General features: G+C 41.2%; 1 protein-coding gene and 1 long non-coding RNA gene across 7 annotated transcripts in view; one reads left to right on the top strand and one right to left on the bottom strand.

Annotated features, from left to right (window-relative positions):
- The window catches only part of LOC122464028, a 143,853-nt gene extending 137,249 nt beyond the window's left edge, over positions 1-6,604 (top strand). Inside the window, exon 4 of the long non-coding RNA XR_006287864.1 lies at positions 6,384-6,604. This is a non-coding gene — a long non-coding RNA (uncharacterized LOC122464028). The remainder of the gene's footprint in view (positions 1-6,383) is intronic.
- Positions 1-25,305, bottom strand: part of SHISAL1 (shisa like 1) — a 283,823-nt gene that overhangs the window by 66,649 nt on the left and 191,869 nt on the right. For all 6 annotated transcript variants that reach the window (XM_043537934.1, XM_007061762.4, XM_043537920.1 and 3 more), the window contains 2 exons: positions 10,994-11,093; positions 3,698-3,911 (listed from right to left, as the gene is read on the bottom strand). In XM_043537934.1, coding sequence (XP_043393869.1) covers positions 3,698-3,911; positions 10,994-11,060 — 281 coding nt within the window. In that variant the 5' untranslated portion in view covers positions 11,061-11,093. The remainder of the gene's footprint in view (positions 1-3,697; positions 3,912-10,993; positions 11,094-25,305) is intronic.

Here is a 25,305-nt window from a genome sequence, read left to right as displayed (position 1 = left end):
TATATGAAGTAGCAAAGTGCTATAATTCTCATATTACAAGTGGGGAAACAGAGGCACAGAGAAACCAGAGGGAGAAACAGGGGCACAGAGAAATGACTTGTCCAAGGAAGTCACAAAGGAAGTTTGCTGAACTGAAACCCACTCTCCTGGGTCTGAATCTAGTCTCTTAACCATCTACACCACCCCCCTGCTGTACATTAAATAAGTGGAGTCCCAAAACTTTGGACTAAAGCATGTTCCTTTTTAGCTATAGCCCTCTGGCATCATTGTAACTGAACCATTGTCACTGTTTTTAACCAATAATTAGGGTTTATATGCATACAATATAGCTGAATAAGAGTAATAAAATATATTTAGGTATCATTTTCTCTGGTATCTTGTACTCACAATTACATGGGGCCATTTGCAGTAACATCAATCCAAATCTGACCACATATAAAACCCCACTGATGTTAGCATTGAAGTACTCAATGCTTTTTTTGCCTCGGTCTTCACAGACAAGATCAGCTCCCAGGCTGCTGCACTGGGCAGCACAGCATGGGGAGGAGGTGAGCAGCCCTTGGTGGTGAAAGAACAGGCTAAGGACTATTTAGAAAAGGTGGACATGCACAAGTCCATTGAACTGGATGCAATGCATCCAAGGGTGCTGAGGGAGTTGGCTGATATGATTGCAGAGCCATTGGCCATTATCTTTGAAAACTCATGGCGATTGGGGTGGGTGGGGAGTCCTGGATAATTGGAAAAAAGCAAATATAGTGCCCATCTTTAAAAAATGGAAGATGAACAATCCGGGGAACTACAGAGCGGTCAGCCTAACCTCAGTCCCCGAAAAATCATGGAGCAAGTCCTTCAGGTATCCATTTTGAAGCACTTGGAGGAGAGGTAGGTGATCAGGAAAGGTTAACATGGATTCACCAACGGCAAGTCATGCCTGACCAACCTGATTGCCTTCTATGGTGAGATAACTGGCTTTGTAGATATGGGGAAAGCACTGGACATGATATACCTTGACTTTAGCAAGCTTTTGATACAGTCTTCCACAGTATTCTTGCCAGCAAGTTAAAGAGTATGGATTGGATGAATGGACTATAAGATGGATAGAAAGCTGGCTAGATGGTCAGGCTAAACGGATAGTGATCAATGGCTCGATGTCTAGTTGGCGGCCAGAATCAAGCGGAGTGTGCCCCAAGGGTTGGTTCTGGGGCCGGTTTTGTTCAACATCTTCATTAATGAGCTGGATGATGGAATGGATTGCACCCTCAGCAAGTTCGCGGGCTTTGGGTCAGGCTCTCTATATAGACTAGAGGGCAAAGCTGCACTAAAAAGTACTGAAGTTTCACGTGGATGGAGGAAGCAGTGATTCAGGATTCTCCTTCCCTTTCTACATAGCTGTCATTATTCTTTCCACAAAAAATGTACATGGCTGAAGCAGAAGTGGTGGGGATTGGGAGGAAGAGCTGGAGAATTACAGCTATAAAGCAAGATGTTTCCTTTTTTTCCTACTTGGATTAATACCACATCAAAAAGAAAGGGTAGGGTGGGGTGGGGAGATTCATTAATGCAGTTTAACTACCCCTCCATGATCAAACCACCTGGGTGGGAACTGGCTGTGTTATTTTTGCCCGGGAGAACCCGTCTGAGTGCCTGACCAGGAAGTCTCAAGATTGTGGCCAGAGTTGCTCATAGATCTCTAGCTTCCACTCCTTTTCCTGACCCTGATCAATCCCTTCACAGTCCTGATAGTCCAGCAGGTTGCAAAGAGGGGAAGACTGGCTCAGCTGCAGCAATGCTAAAGTCATGGTCCTGGGACTTCTATTTTTTAATTCTCCTTCTACTGTGCATGATTTTACACACGTACGGTACAATTCACCCCCGTGCAGATGTGCAGCACAAACCTCATGCACCACTGAATCCCAGTCCAAACCTGAAAATAGGACTTCAGTGGCACATGGCCCTTTTGCTGGTTCTTGGCACAAGGTGAATTTCACCCATAAGGAATATGGAAGTAAAACGTTCCCTGGCAAAGCTGAATGATTTGTTAATTATTATTGTTAGATATATAAATAGTGGTGCTTATCAAAGGCTCTAGCCACCACGCCTATAAGGTATGAAAACAAAATTAGATTGCCAACGGGGACCCCAAATTATCCTCTCTCCCATATGCTATCCATTTCTCTCTTTAGAGTACTGTTCATAAATAAATTGCCTAAGTAATCCAAAATAGATTAAACAAATTTGAAGTTGGCGACATGAATAAACAACTCATGAATGAACCCCAAAAAATGCTTTGCAAGTTTATCTCTAAAGGTGTAACAAACTTGGTGGTAGTGAACAGTTTTTGGTGTATCACTTTTGTAAAAATATAAGGCTAGATTCTGTCATGCATCCAAGGCCCAGACTATGGACAGTTTTTATACTTGTATAGCTGTTTTGGTTAGAGAGGTGATTTTTTTTTTAAACTGAGACATCTAGTGTGGATGCTCTTATACCAGTATTAAGGTGCCTTATACTGGCATAGCTTATTCCTCTTCCCATTTGGGAATAAGCTATACTGATATAAAGCACCTTACATACTGATATAACTGAGACCATACTAGAGGTATTGCACTGTTTTAGCTAGATTGGCATAGTCAGTGGTACAACTTTTGTGTGTAGACAAAATCCAAGACCCTCTCAGTACAGTAGTGTGAGGGGGCTATTAAGGAGGCATAACTAGCTCTCTGATTGTGCTGGCCCTGGCACCACTGAGAGTTAAAATAGCCTAATTTATGACAGGAGAATATAATCTCAAAGGGACCTACAACCCTGCCCCGGCTCCCATAGAAGTCAATGGGAAAACTCCCATTGACTTCAATCGTGCGTGTTCAAGACCTAAGAATCATACACTAGCTGAAAACTGGTGCAATGGCGCTCCCTACCACTCCTTCTGAAGCTGAAACCTTCCCTCCCTGACATTGCCACTAAGCCAGGATGAGGGGGGCAGTTGTCTTAGGAGCTGGCTCTCAGTTGAGAGCTCCACCCTCCATCAGGGGAATTCAACCACGCTGAGAATTCTTGAGTAGTGCAAAGGAGCGAGTCTGGACCTGGAAATCTTGCCTCCACAGCATGGACAGTCCATAATTCAGGATCTACTTACTACCTTGTCAGTTTTTCTGCAAAAGTTCTCATTTTCTATCTTTAACAACAGGCCACAGAGCTGCTTTTAAAAAGAGAATGTGAAAAGAGATCTCAAGCAGCAGACAAGGTGATTAAACAACCAAGTGCATTTTGCTGATCAAGCTCCGTGATTGCAAGTCATTAATATGCAAAACATGCACAAATTCAAAATAGCAATTATCCATGTAAAACATTTGGGATGGTCTGAAAAATGTCAACTTGCCTTTCTCTTGCCATCACTTGTTGGGGTTTTCAGATACACATTTAAACATGGTTTTGTCCAATTTTGGGGGGAGAAACAGCCTATTTGCTTATAAAATTTACATACATGCTCTTAGGAATTTATATAATGGGCACTGAAGCAATAGAAGCAAAGGTAAACATCCCCTTCATGAGAAGTAGACTTGTACAGAAGAGCTTCTAGGAACGTTTCTGTGTATGTACAATTATTCTAATTGCTTCCATCATTAAATATATCTTACATTATGTGATTAGACTAGGAATAATTTGGTAAAGAGTACTTTATAACTCATTTACTTACTTATGCATATATCCATCTGCATTCCCCGTTAGGTTCATCTGCATAACAGTCTGAAATTCTGTCTCATTGCAGCAGTATTTAAATACCGTGTTGTTATGGTGACAGCAGAAGATGTAAGATTTATTGTCAGAAAGACGTGGACAGTGAAAACCAAAGTGGTAGCGGCCTTTGTAGTCTGTATATGGCTCACAGACACGAAAATGTGCAGACAATGCTGTAAAACAAAGATTGATATTGTCTTTGTGAGTCATATGTGTTAGTTGCATGTCACATCCATTCTCATTTTTCAATTATCTTAAATAATTTTTCCCCTGGCTTCTGAGAAACAGTAATCATGTATTTCAGGAGTTTCAACCTCATAATATTTGATACGACTATTGAAAGCAAGAAAAGCATTTTTGTGATATTTTCAATTTTGAGTTACTAAGTTTCTGACTTTTTTTAAATTTTAATTCATTTATTTTTTAAACAGAAGAGACGAAGTGCTGTCCATAACTATCACAATTTTGAACGGCAAGGAACACTAAAATATTTAAGTACATATCTTCAACTATGCAGTTTTAAAACTATGGGATATCAGCAAAGATCTAGAAAAGTTAGTTTAAGATTTTTCTGGGATGATTTTACTATCAGTAAAGAAAAAACATACATGCAAACTGAAATAAGAGTCCAAAGGCACATGATTTACAGTGGCTGTTATTAATGTGTCAGAAACATCTGCTCTACTGTAAAGGTCATTATTTTGACAGGCATTGATCTTCCAAAAATAATAATTAAAAGATATGACCATGCTAACAGACCTGAACAACTGTGAGTATACAATATCTAGAACAATAACAATGGAAACACAATTACTGTTCAGATCTTAATTTTTTTAAAATTAAATCCTCATGTATGGCAGGTATTATGTCTTTTAAATCATTTTGCAGGTTTTTTGTTACGCTGGTTTTGCTGGTCAATTCTCTTGAAAGAAATAAATCATCTCTGTATATTTCCCCAGAATTTGGGCTCTAGGCTAATTGTTGTGTGGTGGTTAGTATGCCTTGTAGGAGTTTGAGGTCTGTTGCTAACCCCAGCTCTCACACTTTGGCACTACTTTAATTTATTTAGGGGTTATATTATGGTAGTGCCTTGAAGCCACAACTCAGATTACACACACAATCTCTGCCCTTGAAGACCTTACAGTCTAAATATAGACAACAGACAAAACGTGGGAGAAATGATGTATTTTTACTCTGATTTTACAGAACTGAGACAGACACACTATGGACTGCTGTACACCCAAAGTTGCACCAATAAATTAAGGTGTTATTTTAAACTGATTTAGTTAACTGGTGCAACTTTGAGCATGTACACTCATATTTTTATATTTGTTTGAAAATTGGGATAATGATTCTGACCTTTTTTGTTAAATCGCTTTGAGATCTTCTGTTGAAAAGCTCTATATAAGAGGTAGGTGGTGGTCTCATTATTACTTATTATTATTGTATCAGCTTACCAATATAGAGTGTACACACAAAGGTTTGCACCAGTTTAACTAAACTGGTATATATTTGGCTGTAGACAATGCCTGAGTGAACTAGGTGCCAATGGAAATTAAAGAGAAATGAGTGCATTTCAATCCTGGCATTACTCCTTTGCTATCATCTGCTGAGAGGAAGAATATGCCATCTTTTGATTAAGGCCACAGCCATTGAACTCAGAGGTTCTGAGGAGAGCTGATCGAAAACCAAAATTTCCATCCTGTGGAAAATGCAAATATTTTGACATCTATTTTCATCCTGAATCAGAGTGAATATCTGAAATATCAAAACTTTTCATGGAATTGAAAGTTCAGGAAAATTTCAGTTAGAAAAATGTAATTTAGACATTTCTAATCTAAGTGAAATGTTTTGATATTAGCTAACCAAAATGTTTCATTTTGGTTTGTTGAACTGAATTGAAACATTTAATTTCAGTTTACTTCAACATTAATCTGTGTCCGACTGAGCAGCCATGGTGCTTCATAGGAACTGTAGTTTGAGTGTCTCATGCTCCCATTCTATATGGGATGGACTCCCCAGCTGGACTATATGTCCTGTGATGCACCACATTGATTCAACCAGAGAGAAGTTTACAGTGCATCATGGGGAAACTTAGTCCAGCCAGGGAACCTGGCCCACGAGAAGACTGGGGGCACAAGGCACCCAAACTACAACTCCCATAAGACATTACAGCAGCTCAAGCAGACATAGATTAATGACTAACTGAAATGTTTTGATTTGGGTTGACTTGAGATGAAATATTCCACTTAAACCTTCCTGACAGAAAATTGAAAAATGTTTCCCACAAAAAATTTCAATTTGGCAGAAACTGCATTTTCTGTCAAGAAAGCATTGATGGAAAATTTCTGAACAACTTTAGTTCTGAGTTCTGTACCCAGATCTGCCATTGACTTCCTTTGTGACCATGGGCTACAGTTTCCAACATCTGTCCCTAAAGTTAGGCTTCTAAATCCATACCTAGGCACTTCAGTAAGTACCTGATTTGTGGGGCTGCTCCTGCAGACACCCATCCCTCAAAAATGCAGAGATACATACTAACAAATTTAACATTTATCCAACTGTTTTTAACATTTAGGAACCCAAGAAGTGCTGAACTTAATCAGCTCTGTGATCTATCTAATCCTATATCCTTTCTTTGGCAGTGTCTAGTTTCAAATGCTCCAAAAATGAAGATGCAAGAAATGCCATCATGGAAAATAATGGCATAACCTCCAGAAAAGTGAAGTTACTTCCTAGCTCCCATCAGTTACTGTTTGGCTTATGTGCTTAAAGCAGAAATTTTTAATATATATATTTTGTCCTATCTAATATGTAACTCTGAATGTTATCACTATCCATATACATATGTCTGATCTTTTTTCTTTCAAACCTACTGAGCTCTTACCCTGAATAATATCTTATGACAATGAGTTCCACAAATTAATTTATATGTAATTGTGTATGTGTAAAAAAAAATTTCTCATCAATTTTACATTTGTCGCTTTTCAGTTTTATTGTTCTCCTTGTCTCATAGGAGGACACAATTTACCTTCTCTTACCTTATTTCCACCTACCTACCCCAGTGGTTTTATTGAAATGTTTAAGTTACCTCTTGCAGAGATGAAAGGTATAACATACTTTTTCTGAAGTGAAGTAGCATATGTAAAACTCTACCCCACATTTGAAATTTACTACCAATAATGTGAGGAGGCTATATCCTCCTATCTCTGTGCATGCACATTTCTAGGGCAGAATAGACTATCAGGCTTTGAATGATTGATTTATGCTGGTCTTTCAGGGTTTACTTGCAATATGTTCAGAAAAATAAGCAGCTAATGTAACTAAAATGTCTGAATACGCAGTCCAATATAATGCTGCTTTCATAGATTTTGTTAGCTAGCTCTGGAGAGTATTGCTATGAGTTTAGTACCAAGTTAGTGTAGAAGTCTTTTATTTTATTTGTTTTGAATACTGATGCTTTCAATCAGAGGCAGGTGCTCATTGTAACAAAATATATACCATTCACTTTATATCCTGTGATTGTTTAAACATAGACATGACCCCTTTCAAGTGTAAAAGAAAATGACTGTGAAGTGCAAAAAAATTGCCAAGTTTTGTATGTTAATATGAAATTCACTACCATCCATAACTTCATCAATGAGTTTCAACCCATTATTTTGTAACAAAAGCATCATTCAGTTGAATTAAATCAAACTATATGCTTAGGAGTTAAAGCAGACAGGGCAGATATTCTTTGTAGCATGCATGCATGGCTCCCTTTATTGTGAGTTATTGGTACAGCCACATCGAACTAGTGAGTACCAAAAAGTCCTACCATTTTGTCTCTTCTTGCTCTCCATCACAGTCTTAATCGTCCCAGTTCAATCATATTGGTCAGAGGGTTGCCATTAGAGCTGGCCTACACAAATTCCATTTTTGTGGAAAATGTCAAGGTTTCTAAATTTGTTTTCATTCCACATTAGAATGAAACCAAGACCTTTCAAAATTTTCATAAAAATAACAAAGTCCCTGTCCCCCCTCCAAAGAGCCACTAGCCCAGTGCTTGAGTATCAGAAACCATGTTGGGGATGGTCAGGCTTAGTGGTCAGAGCTGTGGCAGTTGGGCCAGTGGTCGAAGCCAGGGGGGTCAGAGCTGGAATCAAGAATCAGAGCAGGATTGGAGCAAGAGCTAGGCTGGAGCAGGCTAAGGCTTATGGAGTCTGTTAGCACTATCAGGCAGGGATGAGTCCCAAGCCATGAAGTGACGCTGAGCAAACTGATCTGCTGTTTCTCCTTTGAGACTTATATACCTGCCCTGAGAGTCACTGGAGTGGCTTTGGCCTTGTGGATTGGCTGGAGCCTAGCACAGGAATAATTCATCAATAATGTGTGGCTTAATCAGTCTCTAGTTCAGGGATGACCCATCACCTCCCATTAGGGCACTCACCTGGGATACGGGAAAGCCAGGTTCAAGGGCCTGCTCTGCCTGACCACTGGGCTAACCACGAGGCCAAATCAGGCAGAGCAAAGCCTACAACCTGGGTCCTAGGAGAGTGCTCTAAGCAGTGGGCAATTGGCTATTCTGGGGTGGGTCATTCTCTTCTGTCCTGGAGCTGAGAAACCTTTTATTTCATCAAAACCATTATGTTTCAGCCAAAAGTTTCAATTTTGACAAACTGGCATTTTCTGACAAAAAAATGTTTGTTAAAAAATTCCTGACCCGCCCTAGTTGCAACGTTCCTATTCTGCTACTGCCTTTTCTAACAGAGCTCTAGCCTGCCTGTCCTCACCGTAGGCCCTCCTTTTCATTCTTATTTCCACCTACTCAAACACCTTTCTGCCTGCTGGCAGGGAGCTGCATCTCCTTTCCGAGGCCAGCCAACACAGCTGAAGCTGCTCAATGCAGGTCTCTACTATTCTGGTTCTTCTACCAACCCCATCATCTTATTTGAGCTATCCAGCTGTTCCTCTACCCCACTGTTGCTGCTTCCCTGCTTGCCTGGCTCTCCAAAACAATGTCCCCAAAAGTGCTGCACTGTACATCTGGGACTTATCAGTTCATTGTCATCCCAGCCTTTGTTGTCTGTTCCTTGTGGTTGTGATCAGACACTATGCTCTTAATGATTATTAGATATGATCTTCAAATATCCTTGTTTTTATACTTTCCAATTCTACTTTTTTAAAGTATGAAATTAGTATAATTGCAATAAAAAGCAGCATCCTGTAGTTCTTTCATTCAAATTATGTAAAGCCAGTCGTCTCCCTTTACAGAATCTGGGGCATACGAGACATACATTGTACATATATCTGAGTTGATTACATAGATAAACACAAGTTACCGTGTAATTACTATGGTTATCAGCAAAGTTACTATGGACCTTTGTTACTGTGATGCTGCTACAAAATTAACATGCCTCCATGGTTTTAGGAAACTTGCTGTTTATGTGAAAGGAGGCCAAGAAAACACTCTCAATTGTGTTAATGCTTTATAAAGGCTGGGGATAGAATTTTCAAAGGTACTTAACACTGGTTAACATCATTCCCAACGTAAAACTCACACTGACTTCAGCAGGCATAGAGTTAGGCCAGCACCGAATGCTTTTGACAATCCTACCTGGGGTACATAAATTAAAGCTGCCATTATCATTTTAAACACCTATCCTGCAGCATAGCGTCATGCACCCTACGTGCTAATAAGAAATGTCAAAAAAAATAATAAAGGATCTATTACAGGATAAGGTATGCATGCATAAACAAATAAAATAAAATGCTAGAATAGTGCCTGGTATTTATCAATGATTTATATAATATGCAGAAGTCCTATGTAAACAGGATCAAAGCAAAGACATTTTTCTTTACAGACAGCATTTCACCTCTCCCCAAAGAGACAGTATCAGGGCTGAAAAGCCTAAACGTATTAAATTCAGACCTAACAGCTTTGTTTTGGTTCGAGGATAGATGTTTGTGTGACACATAAAAATGGCTCAGCTTTGTTTTGGTTTGAGGATAGATATTTATATGAACAGTCAAGGTATAACATTAACGTTGAAAAGTAAAATTCTCAAAAGCCAGTAAATATGAACATTATGGCTGATGGTGCAAACTTAACTCTATCCCCTGTGCATATGCATATGAAATAGTATTTATTACTATGATGACATGCTGTTTCCGAGATAGATGATGATATATTTTTTTCCTACAATATAGCTGGGCACGTGTAGTTGGGATAAGTTATGATCATGTAATTAAAGGTTATCAGCCTGCCTGAACAATGTGCAGAGTAAAAGTTCTAAATTCAACCCGATTTTGCCCACATTTCCTGCCTTTAGATTATTTGACTCTGTCGCTATCTGTGTAAACTTGAGTAAGTCATTCAACTTTGTGCTTCAGTTTCTCCACCTCTAAAATAGGGATACTAATGCTCCTCTAACTTCATCAAGCACATTAAGAAATATGAATGAAAATCATTATATAAAAGAGCTAGTTGTTATTATTCATCCTCAATTAATCCATTCCAAGTTTCAAATGTATTTGCTGTATTCCTCATGACAAAAGTGCAATTAGAGTATTTTAAAATGGGATGGATGTCGTTTTACTCCCTCATGGAACTAGGAAAAAAATTGATGGGATTCTGCTTAAACTTCCCGAGAATAAATCACCTTCAGACAGAATTACAAACATGGAAAATTTCAGAAAACTGGTGAGCTTCTGAAAGTTATGAGCCTGTGAAAAGTACTACTTCTAATTGGAACTCTTTTGTAAACTTAACTATAGCAGCAGAAGACTATGAACAGGCATAGCGTGAAGATAACATGATCCGTACACATAAACACACATCCTCTTTTGTCCAATGTGAAAATGCACATGATACAACCTTGCTTCCTAGGTCTGCCGTACGTGGATCATTTGGCAGAATTGTTTGATTTATATGGTGTGAATCCTTCATTTTAAGGAGCTGATAGCCTATTCAGAATTAAAATAGTAAAGAAAATGATTATTCAAGTTGAATGTCAAATGTTGAGTCTGCTTATCTTGTCTATGTCCTATTAGTGTTCCTTTCCTAAATGAAATAGTATTGCTATTTTAGTATTCTTGTTTTAGTTTCCAGTCACCAAATGCACAGCTAGGTTTAAGTTGCACAGTGCTTTTGTTTCAACTCATAGCATTACCTATGGTACAATTAGTTTTGTAGGCACTTGGGTTTGATGAAGTTTTAACCCATTCATCCCCTCGCCCAGCTGACATAAAAATAAATTTCTGGAAGAAACATTACCTGCTGTCAAGAGCAATAAGAACACAACCATCAGCACATTCAAGGACTGTTGACCACAACTTGTCATCGTTTTGTTTTCATTGATCCATTAGAGAATTACCTGTTTAATAAGATGCAATGTCATAGTTAGGTGTCAATATCATCTCACCTTTATCTGCTTAAATCTGTACTTGCAAAATGGCTTTGCAACAGAGAAAATGGTTTAGAGCAGTAGTCTCCAACCTTTTTATGCCCAAGATCACTTTTTGAATCTAAGGGCAACCCAGGATCTACCCTGCCCCTTCCTCAAGGCACTGCCCTATTCACTCCATCTCCCCCCCCCCCACCCCCCGTTGCTTGCTCTCCCCCACCCTCACTCACTTTCACTGAGCTGGGGTAAGGGGTTGGTATTCGGGAGGGGGTGCGGGCTCTGGGTTGGGGCCGAGGGGTTTGCAGTGTGGGAGGGGGCTCTGGGCTGAGCCTGGGGCAGGGAGTTTGGATGCAGGAGGGGGCTCTGGGCTGGGGCAGTGTGTTGGGGTACAGGAGGGGATACACGGTGCTGGCTCTGGGAGGGGGGTCAGGGCTGGGGAAGATTGTTGGGATGCAGGAGGAAGTATGGGGTGTTGGCTCTGGGAGGGGGGTCAGGGATGGGGGTTGGGGTGCAGCCTCGTGCTGGGCAGCACTTACCTCTGGCAGCTCCCAGTCAGCAGCAGGTGCAGTGAGGCTAAGGCAGGCTCCCTGCCTACCCCAGCCCCACACTGCTCCCGGAAGAGACCAATGTGCCCCTGCGGCCCCTGGTTGGGAGGGGGCGCAGGAGGCATGTGGTTCCGTGTGCTGCCCCTCTCTGCAAGCACTGCCCCCACAGCTCTCTTGGCCAATGGGAGCTGTGGGGGTGGTGCTTGCAGGCAGGAGCAGCGCGCAGAGGGAGACCCCGGCTCCCCCTCCCTCAGGGCCATGAGGCTGGGCTGGCCACTTCTGGGAGCAGTGTGGGGCTGGGGTAAGCAGGGAGTCTGCTTTAGAGGCAGCCACGCTGCACCACCGGATATTGCGATCGACTGGGAGATCCTCTAGGATCAACCAGTCGATCACGATCAAGCGGTTGGTGATCACTGGTTTAGAGTAATACAATGCGAAAACAAAACTGTCTTACTTCCACTGCAACTGTTGCATGGAAAAACACATTTCACATACGAAATTTTAAAATATGCTATCCTTTTATTTAGCTATGTGTACATTAAATAGTGTGAGTTATGTATACCCTTTATATTCTACAACACGAAGTAGAGGTGAGCCAAAGGGAGTGCTTGGTTGGCTATTCACGCCAAACTTTGTAACGTAAGAGGCCATGTCTCAGGCAGTGGAATGCTGTCAGAAAACTGGGCTATTTTAGTATGTCTAGAAGAACTAGGGGAGTTAAAACGATTTAAAATAAATAGGGCTGTCGATCAGTTCCAGTTAACTCATGCGATTATCTCAAAAAATTAATCGTGATTAATCGCACTGTTAAACAATAGAATACCAATTGAAATTTATTAAATATTTTTGGATATTTTTCTACATTTTTAAATATATTGATTTCTATTACAACATAAAATACAAAATGTACAGTGCTCACTTTATATTATTATTTTTTATTACAAATATTTCCACTGTAAAAATGATAAACAAAAGAAATAGTATTTTTCAATTCACCTCGTACAAGTACTGTAGTGCAGTCTCTTTATTGTGAAAGTCTAACTTACAAATGTAGATTTTTTTGTTACATAACTGCACTCAAAAACAAAACAAGGTAAAACTTTAGAGCCTACAAGTCCACTCAGTCCTACTTCTTGTTCAGCCAATCGCTAAGACAGACAAGTTTGTTTACTTTTACGGGAAATAATGCTGCCTGCTTCTTATTTACGTCACCTGAAAGTGAGAACAGGAGTTCGCATAGCACTTTTGTAGCCGGTGTTGCAAGATATTTATGTGCCAGATATGCTAAACATTTGTATGCCCCTTCATGCTTCTGCCACCATTCCAGAGGACACGCTTCCATGCTAATGATGCTCGTTAAAAAAACAGCGTGTTAATTAAATTTGTGACTGAACTCTTTGGGGGAGAATTGTATATCTCCTGTTCTGTTTTACTGATATTCTATCATATGTTTCATGTTATAGCAGTCTTGGATGATGACCCAGTGCATGTTGTTCATTTTAAGAACACTTTCACAGCAGAACTGACAAAACACAAAGAAAGCACCAATGTGAGATTTCTAAAAATAGCTACAGCACTCAACCCAAGGTTTAAGAATCTGAAGTGCCATCCAAAATCTGATCAGGATGGGTGTGGAGCATGCTTTTGGAAATCTTAAAAGAGAAACACTCCAATGAGGAAACTACAAAACCCAAACCACCAAAAATATGAAAATCAAGCTGCTGGTGGCATCTGACTCAGATGATGAAAATGAACATACGTCGGTCTGCTGTGCTTTAGATTGTTATAGAGTAAAACCCGTCATCAGCATGGATGCATGTCCTCTGGAATGGTGATTGAGGCATGAAGGGACATATGAATCTTTAGTGCGTCTGGCACGTAAATATTTTGTGACACTGGCTACAACAGTGCCATGCAAACTCCTGTTCTCACTTTCAGGTGACATTGTAAACAAGAAGCGAGCAACATTATCTCCTGCAAATTGTAACCAAACTTTTTTATCTGAGCGATTGGCTGAAGTAGGACTGCATGGACTTGTAGACTCTAAAGTTTTACATTGTTTTATTTTTTGAATACAGTTCTTTTTGTACATAATTCTACATTTGTAACTTCAACTTTCATGATAAAGAGATTGCACTACAGTACTTGTATTAGATGAATATATTTCTTTTGGTTTTTACTGTGAAAATATTTGTAATAAAAATAAATATAAAGTGAGCACTGTACACTTTGTATTCTGTGTTGTAGTTGAAATCAATATATTTGAAAATGTAGAAAACATCCAAAAATATTTAAATAAATGGTATTCTATTATTGTTTAAGAATGTGATTAATCGCATGATTAATCATGATTAATTTTTTTAATTCCTTAACTGCTCTAAAAATAAATCAATCATTTTTACTTTTAAATACTTACAAGCAACACCTAGGTTCATCCCATTAGAACAGTGGTTCTTAACCTTTTTTCATTTGCAGACCCCTAAACATTTTTGAATGGAGGTGCAGACTCCATTGGAAATTTTAGACACAGTCTGCGGACCCCCAGAGAACCACAGAGTACAGGTTGAAAACCAATGCATTAGAAGATGCAGTAGTTCACTAATTGGGTTAGATAACAGAGCCAGTCGGAAAAAATTTTACAAAATGTTTTTTATCAGAATTTGCTGATTTGTGGAAATTGAAATGTCCATCAACTCTGATGGAAGTCTGCTTGATTTCCTGCAAGCTTGTTCACCTACCCAGTTCCTCGGCAGTCCACCTGACAGCCGCCATAAAAAGGCTGCTTTAATTTATGTCCAAGGCTGGTCCAGCCCACACCAGCCCCAAGATTGGAGGAGTAAAAAGTTGTCTTAAATCCATGTTTGTTCTACCCCATCAGTTATGCTGAGCATTCTTTGACTGTTGTTGAGGATCTGCCCCAAAGTGAATTTTACCATTTATGTCAATGGGAGTAGACCCTATGCCTGGTACCTAGAGTGCTGCAGTACACCCTATCCTGTCTTCCATGGCAGTATATCTAAAGTTAGTACTACATTAGCTGTGATACCAAAGGGCATGAAGAGAAGAAATTCTTTTATTGCTTATTCACCAATGTTAGTAGCCTGGATAATAAACAAGAGGAACTGGAGTTGCTCAGTTGTGTGCATAAATTTTATCTAGCTGGTATTACTGGAACCGGATGGGATGATTGGCATGACTAGAATGTTAAAAATGAATGGGTTAAATCTATTTTGGAAGGATGGAGTGGAGAAAAGGAGAGAGGGGAATGGCACACTATGTCAAAAAAATTACTACTTATCACCGACAACTCAGAAGCAAATGTTCTTGAATGTGGATAGATAAACATTCTAATAGATAAAGCACAAGATGGGGAAGTAGTTGGTGTCTTCTACAGACCACCAAATCTCTCTCTCACACGCTCACACGCAAAAGGTGAGTTCAACTTGAGTGACCTAAGGCTGATCAAGAGTTCTGTGGACTATTAATGTTGATTTTCTGTAAGTCTTGGAACACTGGGAAAGTTCCAGAGGACTGGAAAAAGGCTAATGTGCCAAGGGTAAGCAGGACGACCTGGGTAATTATAGGCCTTTCAGTCTGCCTTCGATCCCAGGAAAGATAATAGAGTGGCTGATTCGGGACTCTATTGACAAAGAAAAAGGAAGGTAATAAAATTAAAGCCAATCAACGTGGGTTTATGGAAAATAAACCCTGTCAAACTAACTTGATTTTTTTATGAGATTACATATTTGGTTGATAAAGGTAACAGTGTTAATGTGATATACTTACAGTTCTGTAAGGTATTTGACTTGGTAACTCATGACATTTTGATTAAGAAACTAGAATGATACAAAATAAACTTATGGCACACATTAAATGGCTGGATCTCCAAATGTAACCAAACAAGGCATCATCATTGAGCAGCTGTGTTTTTAGTGTGGTCCAAAGGGGACCTGTTTTTGTTGGTATTCTATTTAACATTTTTATCAATGACCTAGAAGAAAAAAAAATCACAACTGATAAATTTTACAGATGAAATAAAGATTGAGGGAGTGGTAAATAATGAAGAGAGCAGGTCACTGATACAGAGGGATTTGGATCACTTGGCACCGCACCCCAACCCCTAGCTCTGAGCCCCCTGCTGGAGCCAGCATCCCATACTCCCTGCCCCAGCCCTGCTCCCCTTTCTGGAGCCAGCACCCCAAACCCCCTCCTGCACCCCAACATACTGCCCCAGCCCGGAGCCCTCTCCCTCACCCAAACTCCCTCCCAGAGCCTGCACCCTGCACCCCCTCCTGCACCCCAACCCCTGCCCCAGGCTCAGCCCAGAGCTCCATTCCACACTCCAAAACCTTCAGCCCCAGCCCAGAACCCACACCCCCTCCCCAACCCCACCCCAATCTGGTGAAAGTGAGTGGGGGGGGGGCAGCGAATGCGGGGGAGGGCCTAGAGTGAGTGGGGCAGGGCAGATCCTGGGTTGCACTTAAATTCAAAAAGTGATCTTATGTATAAAAAGGTTGGAGACCACGGGATTAGATGGAATATATGGGCCAAAGATTTTAACATAACCCAGTCACTGTCTGACATTTAACAGTGTATACCAAACCCCAGACCTTAAGAGACCTCAGCATGCTTAGTACCATGGCACACACCTCATTAAACATCCGTTTTATTAAAGATAAAGAAAAGAAGGAAAAACAGTTCCATTTGAAATGTAAAGTATTACATAAGGCTTTTGTTTTAACAGCATCCCTTGATCCCTTTCCTTTTAGCTGGAGAGAGTTTTCAAAAAGCCCCCCACCCCTTTTTTGACAGTTTCTTAGATGGTATCAAAGACAGCAATAACTCTCCTTTTGGGGAAAAGAGAAGAAGTTAGTCATGATGAGCTGGAGCCATTGTTGTTAAAGTCTGATCCCATTTCATCTCAGGTGGTGTTTGGGTAGGAGTGGTGATGTCAGCTGGATCCCTGTCTCTGGCCTGCTCTGGTCAGGACATCCCTCAGGATCAGGAGGACTAAGGCTTGGGGTCCCAAGAAATGGTAGGGATGGCAGCGATGATGGTGAAGCTCGCTCCAGTAACCTCCATACAGTTCTTTTTTCTTTCCCCGCCAAAGTCTCTTTCTTTAAGGACCCACAAAGAGCATAGTGAGTGGAATAGCCCATCCCCTCATTATTTTGTCCATCAATTAGGCCTAATTGCCGACACACCTATTTTGGTTCACTGATTTCCTGAGCCATATTTCATGTTTACCAAGCGTGATCTTAACACAGTCCTTGAGTTATATCAGAAGCCTTTGTGTTTAGACTAATTCAGTCTTTTTGTCTCCTTTTTATGTCTTTTCCCATCAACATGTGTTATTATAGTTATTGTGACATTTTATGAACTTTCACATACTTTTTACAGCTGAGCTCACAATTAAAGTAAATTGATAGGCCCAATTATTAGTCTTCTTATCTTAAGAAAGATCAAGAAAGATAAGGTTAAAGGGTGCCTTGATCAAAGTAGATACAAAGGAAACAGAAATTTGAGAATAGAGGGCTTTTCAGACTAGCCGAGAGTGGTAGAACAAGACCCAGTGGCTTGAAGTTGAAATTAAACCAATTCACACTAGAAACATTTTTAACAGTGAGGGTAATTAATCACTGGAATAATTTACCAAAGGTTTTGATGGATTCTCAGTCACTGGCAATTTTAAAATCAAAATTGTATGTTTTTTTCCTAAAAGAGACGCTCTAGTTCAAACAGTAATCAATTCAGGGAAGTCCTATCGCCTGTGTTATACAAGTCAGGCTAGATGATTACAACGGTCTCTTCTGGATTTATAATCTATCAATCTATGAATCAGTATTACCAATTAGTATCCTTGTGGCACTCTATACTTCAAAGTAGCACCCTGGAACCCCATATTCACCACTGTCATATAAATTATGATATGTTTTGTACAAAGTGTACCTTGTGAAGTATCATTTTAAAAGTCTTGATCAGTTGAACATTAATATCCTGTTGGATTGTATCATTATATGTGAAGTTATGAAGTATTGCTATATGTGTTACTGAAATATGTTGTGAGTTTGGCAAACACCCACAGCTAGCCTTTCGGTTGCAACAAAGGAGAGCCAGACAGGCGTTGATGGCCCATCAAAAAGAATCCACTCTCCCAGAGAGTGCAGGTCAGTAATGGAGACTGCCTGGCCCCAGGTCACAGCGGGGATCTTTCTAGCAACTTGAAGAAAGTATAAAAAGAGAGACAGTGTCATGATCACATGATCTCTCTCCCCCCTCCCTCCATCTCAACACCTGGATGATCATCTGCACTACAAAGACTTGGAAAGAGAGAGATCCCAGGCTAGAAGGGTGTTCAGTCTGAGCACTGAAAACTGTAAGCTATCTGTAACATCCAGTGGGGTGAGAGACTATTTGATTCAAATCTTGCTTAGTCTGTTAAAGTTAGAATTTAGAATTTAAACTGCAAATTTATTTTGGTTTCTTAGGTAACCAACTTTAGTTTCTGCTACTTAATAATCACCTAAATCTAGCTTTCTGAAGTTAATACATTTGTTTTATATATTACCTAAAACAGTGTGGTTTTGGTTGAAATGCTTGTGGAAATCTCAGCTCAGGTCACATCTAACAAGGGCACATCTACTACCCTATTGTCAGAATGGTGAACTTATTCATGAGCTTACACTGTCCAAGGGAACCTTGAGCAGTGTGAAAACGGTGTATTTCTGGGGTGCAAGGCTGGGGATTGGGGGGGAATTGGTGTCTCTCTGTATGATTCATGAGTGGCTCAGGGAGCAGTCATGTAATACAGCTGGTGTGGGACTCTACATGTTGATGGCTGAGTGATCACAGTGCCTGGTGGGGTGTTGCTGCTTGTCACTGGCATAGGTTTGTGAGAGACAGCCCAGGCAAGAGAGTTAAGGATGCACAGTGGTCCCACAGTTCCAGGTTGTACCTGGGGATCCCCATCACAATCATAAGTCTTAATTTTTTCCTTAAACCCCTGCTCCTGGAATCAAAAACCAGAAGACAAGTAAAAAGAAACCCAAATGTTTCACTTTTTTAAAAATTTAAAAATTGCATGATTTTTTTAGGCCTGACTCATGATTTTTGAACACTTGGGGCTGGCAGTACTGCATTAGTACTAGATACTGGTGTCCGGATGCCACAGTGATAGGTGTGTGAAAAATGCCAAAGACAGATAAACAGATGCTAGTAGTACAGACTAGTACTATGCATCGAAGGCCAAGCATATGAAGGAATCAGGGTTTTTTGCTTAAAAAAAAACAGGGAACTGCATCTATTATATAACCCCTGATTGCAAAATAAAGGGAACATTTTTGACCTCTTCTTGCTTCTCCCTTTGTGCCTGCTGTTCTCTATTGCTGGGTGAAACAGTCAGATTCAGTGCTGTGTAGCTCAGGATGCTCCCTGAGCTATTTGGACAGAGCAGCAGGTAGAATAAGTGAATCAAGAAGAGGTGAAATATTTCCTAACATTTGGCCATAAAAGTGAAGTTGGAGGTAGGAATGTTATAAATTGCAAGGCAGTAGCTGGAGAATATTATTATTGTTAATAGTTAGACTAGACAGTTGGGGGATTTAAAATGAGTTTGGAGTATTAAGCTTGGAGGGATGAGGAAAGCATTGTTTTATCAGTGTAAGCAGCTTGTCGCAAGTCCAGTGGGTGGATCATAGGACTGGGTGGGAGCCAAGAGACTGGGGGGTTCTTTTCCAAGCCCAGCCAATCAATGACCTTCTGCATAGTCTTGGGCAAGATGTTTCTTCCCTCTATGGTTCAGGTTACGGAAATAATGGTACTCGCTCATCTTTGTAAAGTGGTTGAGATCCTTTGATGAAAAAGTATTATATTAGTATTTTCACTGGTGAAAATGCAACTCAGAGAGATTAGGGAAAAAAGAGAATTCCAGAGGAGGGTTCTGTGATGTTGTTGCTAATGAGTAGAGCAGATGTATAAGTGAGAAATAATGGGAAGGCAGCTTTTCATTTTCACTGGCTGAGAGCTTCTGGTTGCACTGTAATCTGAACTCATTGGCCTATAGCCCCACTCTGCTCACGATGGACCATGGATGCCATAGTGTTTGAAACTGTAAGCTCAATGTTCTATGTTTTATTGTTTAATTGATGGAATATGTCAGCAGGCTTTAGTCACATGAGTTGGTGCATTTTGGCTCTCCCTGTGCTATTGTGTACACAGCTTTGGTTGCCTATGCACCCTGTCTGCCTGCTTATCTAGGAGTCTTGTGAGTCATTGGAAAGAAAGACATCGCCAAAAGAAAGAACTGCTTCATGTGACAAGCAGCCTTGATGTAAAAACACATAAGCACCTCAGAGTACAGGAAGGAAAGATATTGCATCTTTAAACATAGTTAGATAAATATAAGTTATAATTGTTTTTTTTTAAGTGAAAAATGTAAGACCAAGACAACCATGAGGATTCAGTAGAAGAATTTACAAAATATAACGACAGTATCAAACAAGTTCAGGTCACCACCACGTCTGGATACTTTACTCATCTTAAAAGCATATTATATGACAGTGTATGGATAGCACCTTAACATTAATTTGCACAAAAAGAAAAGGAGTACTTGTGGCACCTTAGAGACTAACAAATTTATTAGAGCATAAGCTTTCGTGACAGCTCACGAAAGCTTATGTTCTAATAAATTTGTTAGTCTCTAAGGTGCCACAAGTACTCCTTTTCTTCTTACGGATACAGACTAACACGGCTGCTACTCTGAAACCATTGATTTGCACGTTACTGTTGGCTAATATTTGTAGTGTTATTATCAGAGGCCATATTAGGGATGAGGGTCTTATTGTGTTAGGCCTGGCCTGCTCATGTGGTAGTAGGATTAGAGGTAATAGTAAAATAAAATAAATAAATCAATTAATAATTAATGAAAAATAAATAACAAACAACAACAACAATAATAAAGATAGCCCCTGCCCCAAAGAGATTACAGTTTTAGGCCTTATCTGCAGAGAGAGGATTTTGCTGCAAAATCCTCTAGTGTTGTAATTGACATAAAAGTGCTCAGATCTGCATAGCTTATGCTGGTTCTCCTGACCACTGTAAGTATAGCTACACCTACGCTAGGGCTTTTACAAGCATAAATGGTGCCAGTAGAAAATACCCCACACATCAAACTGACATAGCTATGCCAGTAATACTAGTGATATATTAACTGTGGTGGCTTAATACCGACATAACTTTTATCGACCAAAATTTGTAGTGCAGACATGGCCTTAATCTTGTAAATAACGCTCTCATTTCCTTTTCCTATTTAATAAATCTTCATATAGTTTATTATAGGATTTGCTACAAGCATTATCCTTGGTGTGCGATCTAAGGTGTAACTGACCTGGAGTAAGTGACTTTGGGACTTTGGGACTAGGAGTAACCTGACTATTGCTATGATTCTTGGTCATAAGGGCCATCAGTCACAGAGATACACTCATCTGGGCGGCAAGACAATCTGGAGTATCCAAAGGGACTGGCTGTGATTCCATTTAAGGCTGTTAAGGTGCCTTAGGAGTTTGTACTCGGTGCAGTTGGTTGGTGAAATCTGCATTTAGAACGCATGATCAATTTGGGGTTTGTGCCCTGGTTTTTTAACAGTCTGCCCTGAGGTTGGTACTTGCACTCTTGTGCCACTGTTAGGAACATCATAGTCACATCCATCCGTTACAAGTTATTGTTGTCAATAACAATGGCTAGAGACAGCTTTTAAAGTAGACTTCCACAGGAAGGGGAGCTGTGAGGGAGCACTGCCAGTTCATGCCAGGGACAGGAAAGGAAGATCCCCTCAGCCTTTAGAAGAAGTGGGGAAGCTATGTTTCCGCTCAGAGCCCCCTTTTGTGCTAGCCCAAGTTATTGATCAATATGTCAGATATCTAAAGAAGGTAACCTGGCTTTTGACTGGCTAAACAGCTGCAATAATCTTAAAGAATATAAAAAGCTGATTTTAAGAAACTGATCAGCTGGAGTCCTAGAGCCTGCTTCCCTGCAGCCATACCATCTTATAGGTTTTTAAATTGAAAAGCTAAATTTGGAGCACAGTGAACTCTCTCAACATCAGCTCCTTATTAAAAATTAAGGGTTACAACTCTGCATGGCCAAGGGAAGCGCTACTGAAACCTTTGTCCACCAGTCTTGAGCTGAAAACCTGAGGGGGACGGAGGGAGAAAGGCGAAGAGTTAGAGGAGTCAGAGAACAGCAGGTGTGGAGGATGCAGAACAGCAGGACATGAGGGAGGGAGAGCAGCTAAGCTCCACTCTATATGTTTGTGTTTTAGGAAATAAAGGTCTACGTAAAACAAAGCTATGCTGCTGATGGCATCACAGGCCTTAGGCTTTGTCCCTGAGCCTTTCCATTAACAGTCATTTATACACAAAAGAAGTGACTCTATAACTCAGAGTTCTTGAAAAATACCACATAGACCAGCAGGTAAATGAGATTGTATCTATTTAATAAGACTAGTAATTCCTAGCACAACATTTTGAAGAGATGCTGGTCCCAGTCTTGCAATTGGCTGTTCACAGGCAGATTCCTGCACCCTGGTGGAGCCCTATTATCTTCAAAGGGTCTCTGCGCAGGTGCAAGAAGTCTGGTAAGAAAGATAGTTGCAGGACTGAGACCACTATCAGTTTAAAAATTATATCCTTTTTTTAGTGTGCTTGTATATGCATGTTCATACATAAGCACTGTAGGGAGCCAGGGTGGCTCCCCTCTGAACCAGAGGGTAAAGAGCCACCCTCTGGGCCTGAGTGGGCGGGGCCAGGCCAAGCCTCCGCCAATCCCCGGAAGGGGAAGGGTGGGGCAGGAAGTACAAAGGGCAGGGCTCTCTGCCCAGTGAGGAGAGCACCAGGGAGGGAGACAGACACAGGTGGCTGGCTGCTCCCTCGTGATCCTGCTGCTGACCCAGGCGAAGCCCTGGGCAAGGAGGAGCCTTACCGGGGGGAAGGCCTGTGGCAACCAGGGCTGCCGGCCGCTGAATACCCGGAGGAACCGGGGCTGCCCGCAGCGGATTATCCGGAGGAACCAGAGCTGCCCGCAGCGGATTATCCAGAGGAGATGGAGGTTCCGGAGCTGCCCGCAGCGGAATACCCGGAGGAGATGGAGGGACCGGAGCGACCCGCCTGAGAGAGACTGGGTAGGAAGTAGCCCAGGGGCAGAACTGCACCATGCGGTGGGTGTGTTTGGTCAGCGGGTGCGAATTGCCCCGCTGACCCAGCGGCGGGACCTTCGCCTCCCGCCACTGTCAGGGCCCTGGGCTGGAACGCAGTGGAGTTGGGTGGGCCTGCGTTCCCCTACCCCGGCGCCGCCCTGCCTGAGGGGCGCGCTGCTGACTCTTGCCGGCGCCGCCCTGCCTGAGGGGCGCGCTGCTGACTCTTGCCGGCGCCGCCCTGCCTGAGGGGCGCGCTGCTGACTCTTGCCGGCGCCGCCCTGCCTGAGGGGCGCGCTGCTGACTCTTGCCGGCGCCGCCCTGCCTGAGGGGCGCGCTGCTGACTCTTGCCGGCGCCGCCCTGCCTGAGGGGCGCGCTGCTGACTCTTGCCGGCGCCGCCCTGCCTGAGGGGCGCGCTGCTGACTCTTGCCGGCGCCGCCCTGCCTGAGGGGCGCGCTGCTGACTCCGGCCGGCACACCTTCCCCACTAATTCCCCAACGCCCGGGAGGTGGGGCCGAGGCCTGCCACGGAGACCATTGCTCTCCATCGCCCCTAGGGGCTCGGAGGACCGACCGACAACTGTCACAGGCACACACTATATATGCTATTATTTATTATTATTTGTATTACAGTAGGGGCAATCATGTAGTTATGGATCAGGACCCCTGATGTACTATATACTTTACAAAAACATAATAAAGTAGTGGTCCCTACCCAAAAAAATTAATTACATATGATAATTGTATGCATACAGAAAGAAAAGGAGGACTTGTGGCACCTTAGAGACTAACAAATTTATTTGAGCATAAGCTTTCGTGAGCTACAGCTCACTTCATCGGATGAAGTGAGCTGTAGCTCACGAAAGCTTATGCTCAAATAAATTTGTTAGTCTCTAAGGTGCCACAAGTCCTCCTTTTCTTTTTGCGAATACAGACTAACACGACTGCTACTCTGAAAGCTGTCTATATGCATACAGACTACCAATAATCTGTATCTATCTATATATTGCAACATTATGCTAGTGCATGAAAACCAAAAGGTGATATAGATTAATTTATTTTTTAAAAAATATTGCCCAACCTGATTTAAGTACAAACCCCCCTATATAAATAATGAAAAGTAAATCAAGTCCAGACCCTGCAAAGACCTATTCAAATGCTCAGAGTTCCTCAGTAGTCCCACTGCATTCAGTTTGTGTGTGTAACCCAGGTACTGAGGTGCCCACAGTTTAAAACCAGTCTTCCTAGGTTAACACGCCCTGTGTTACGTATGGTAGAAAGTAAACAAGAACCGTAATCCATCCTAAAATGCAAAATGATGACCAGAAAGCAACTGACTGATGAGTTGCAAATGTAGGAGTATGAGTGTCCTTGACCTGACAACAGTGTTTTATGCTGGGAAAGAAAATATTTCTGAAAACACTGGTGTGCTTTTCTCCAAGCCAATATTTTGTTTCTAGTAAAAATCGACATCCTCCTAAACCCGAATTCACATTAGTATGCACTGACTGTAAGCACCTTATGGCTTGCAGATGGAAAGTGCACTATGAGTCATGCATAAAATAAACATGACCCAACCATGTATTTTATTCAGCTCAATTGATTTATGCTATATAAGTTTCCTCTCCATGGAGAAGTGCACCAATTTCCATATATTTTATAAAGGAGCTTAAATTCTGTGTTTTGATTATCACCTTAGATGACAAATAATAAAGTTGCAGGGTGAAATCCTGGCTTTTTGAAGTCAATGGGAATTTTGCCATTATAGTCAATGGGGCCAGGATTTTACACTAAGTGTTCATTTCTGTAGTAATAAACCGCAACTATTCTTCTTTGGCTTGCTATAGGTAATATATCCATTGATATAACCTTTCAAAAGTGACACTCTTAAAATCACCACATTTACATCCTCCTGTTATAATATTTAGCACATATGTAGCACTTGAGATCTTCAAGTAATTGTACAAACACAAATTCATAGCGTGTGAAGTAGATGAGTATTGTACCCATTATATAAGTGGGGAAACAGAAATATTACTAATACTTCATATTGCAGTAGTGCCTAGAGGTCCCAAGTGAGATCAGAGCCTCATTGTGCTCTGCACTGTGTGTGTGTGTGTGTGTGTGTGTGTGTATATATTGAGAAACAGTCTCTGCCCTGAGCAATTTACAATCTAAATAGACAAGGCAAACAAGGGGTAGCAAAGAGGAATTATTATGCCCATTTTACAGATTGGGAACGGAGGTCCAGAGAGATTAAGACGGTTGTCCAAGGTTACACAGGAAGTCTGTGACAGACCTGGGAGTTGGACCAAGATCTCTCAGGCCAAGTCCAGAGTCTTAAGTACAACACTGTCCTTCTGTTTAAAAGAAACATTCTACTCTGAAAAGTGACTATATAAAAATTAACAACAGACCTGCTTCCTATGTGTATACAGTTATATAGACT

The sequence above is a fragment of the Chelonia mydas genome, chromosome 1 (genome assembly GCF_015237465.2).
Source record: "Chelonia mydas isolate rCheMyd1 chromosome 1, rCheMyd1.pri.v2, whole genome shotgun sequence".
Lineage (NCBI taxonomy): Eukaryota > Metazoa > Chordata > Testudines > Cheloniidae > Chelonia > Chelonia mydas.
The sequence above is the reverse complement of the archived record's forward strand: the minus strand, read 5'-3'. Positions and strand labels throughout refer to the sequence as shown.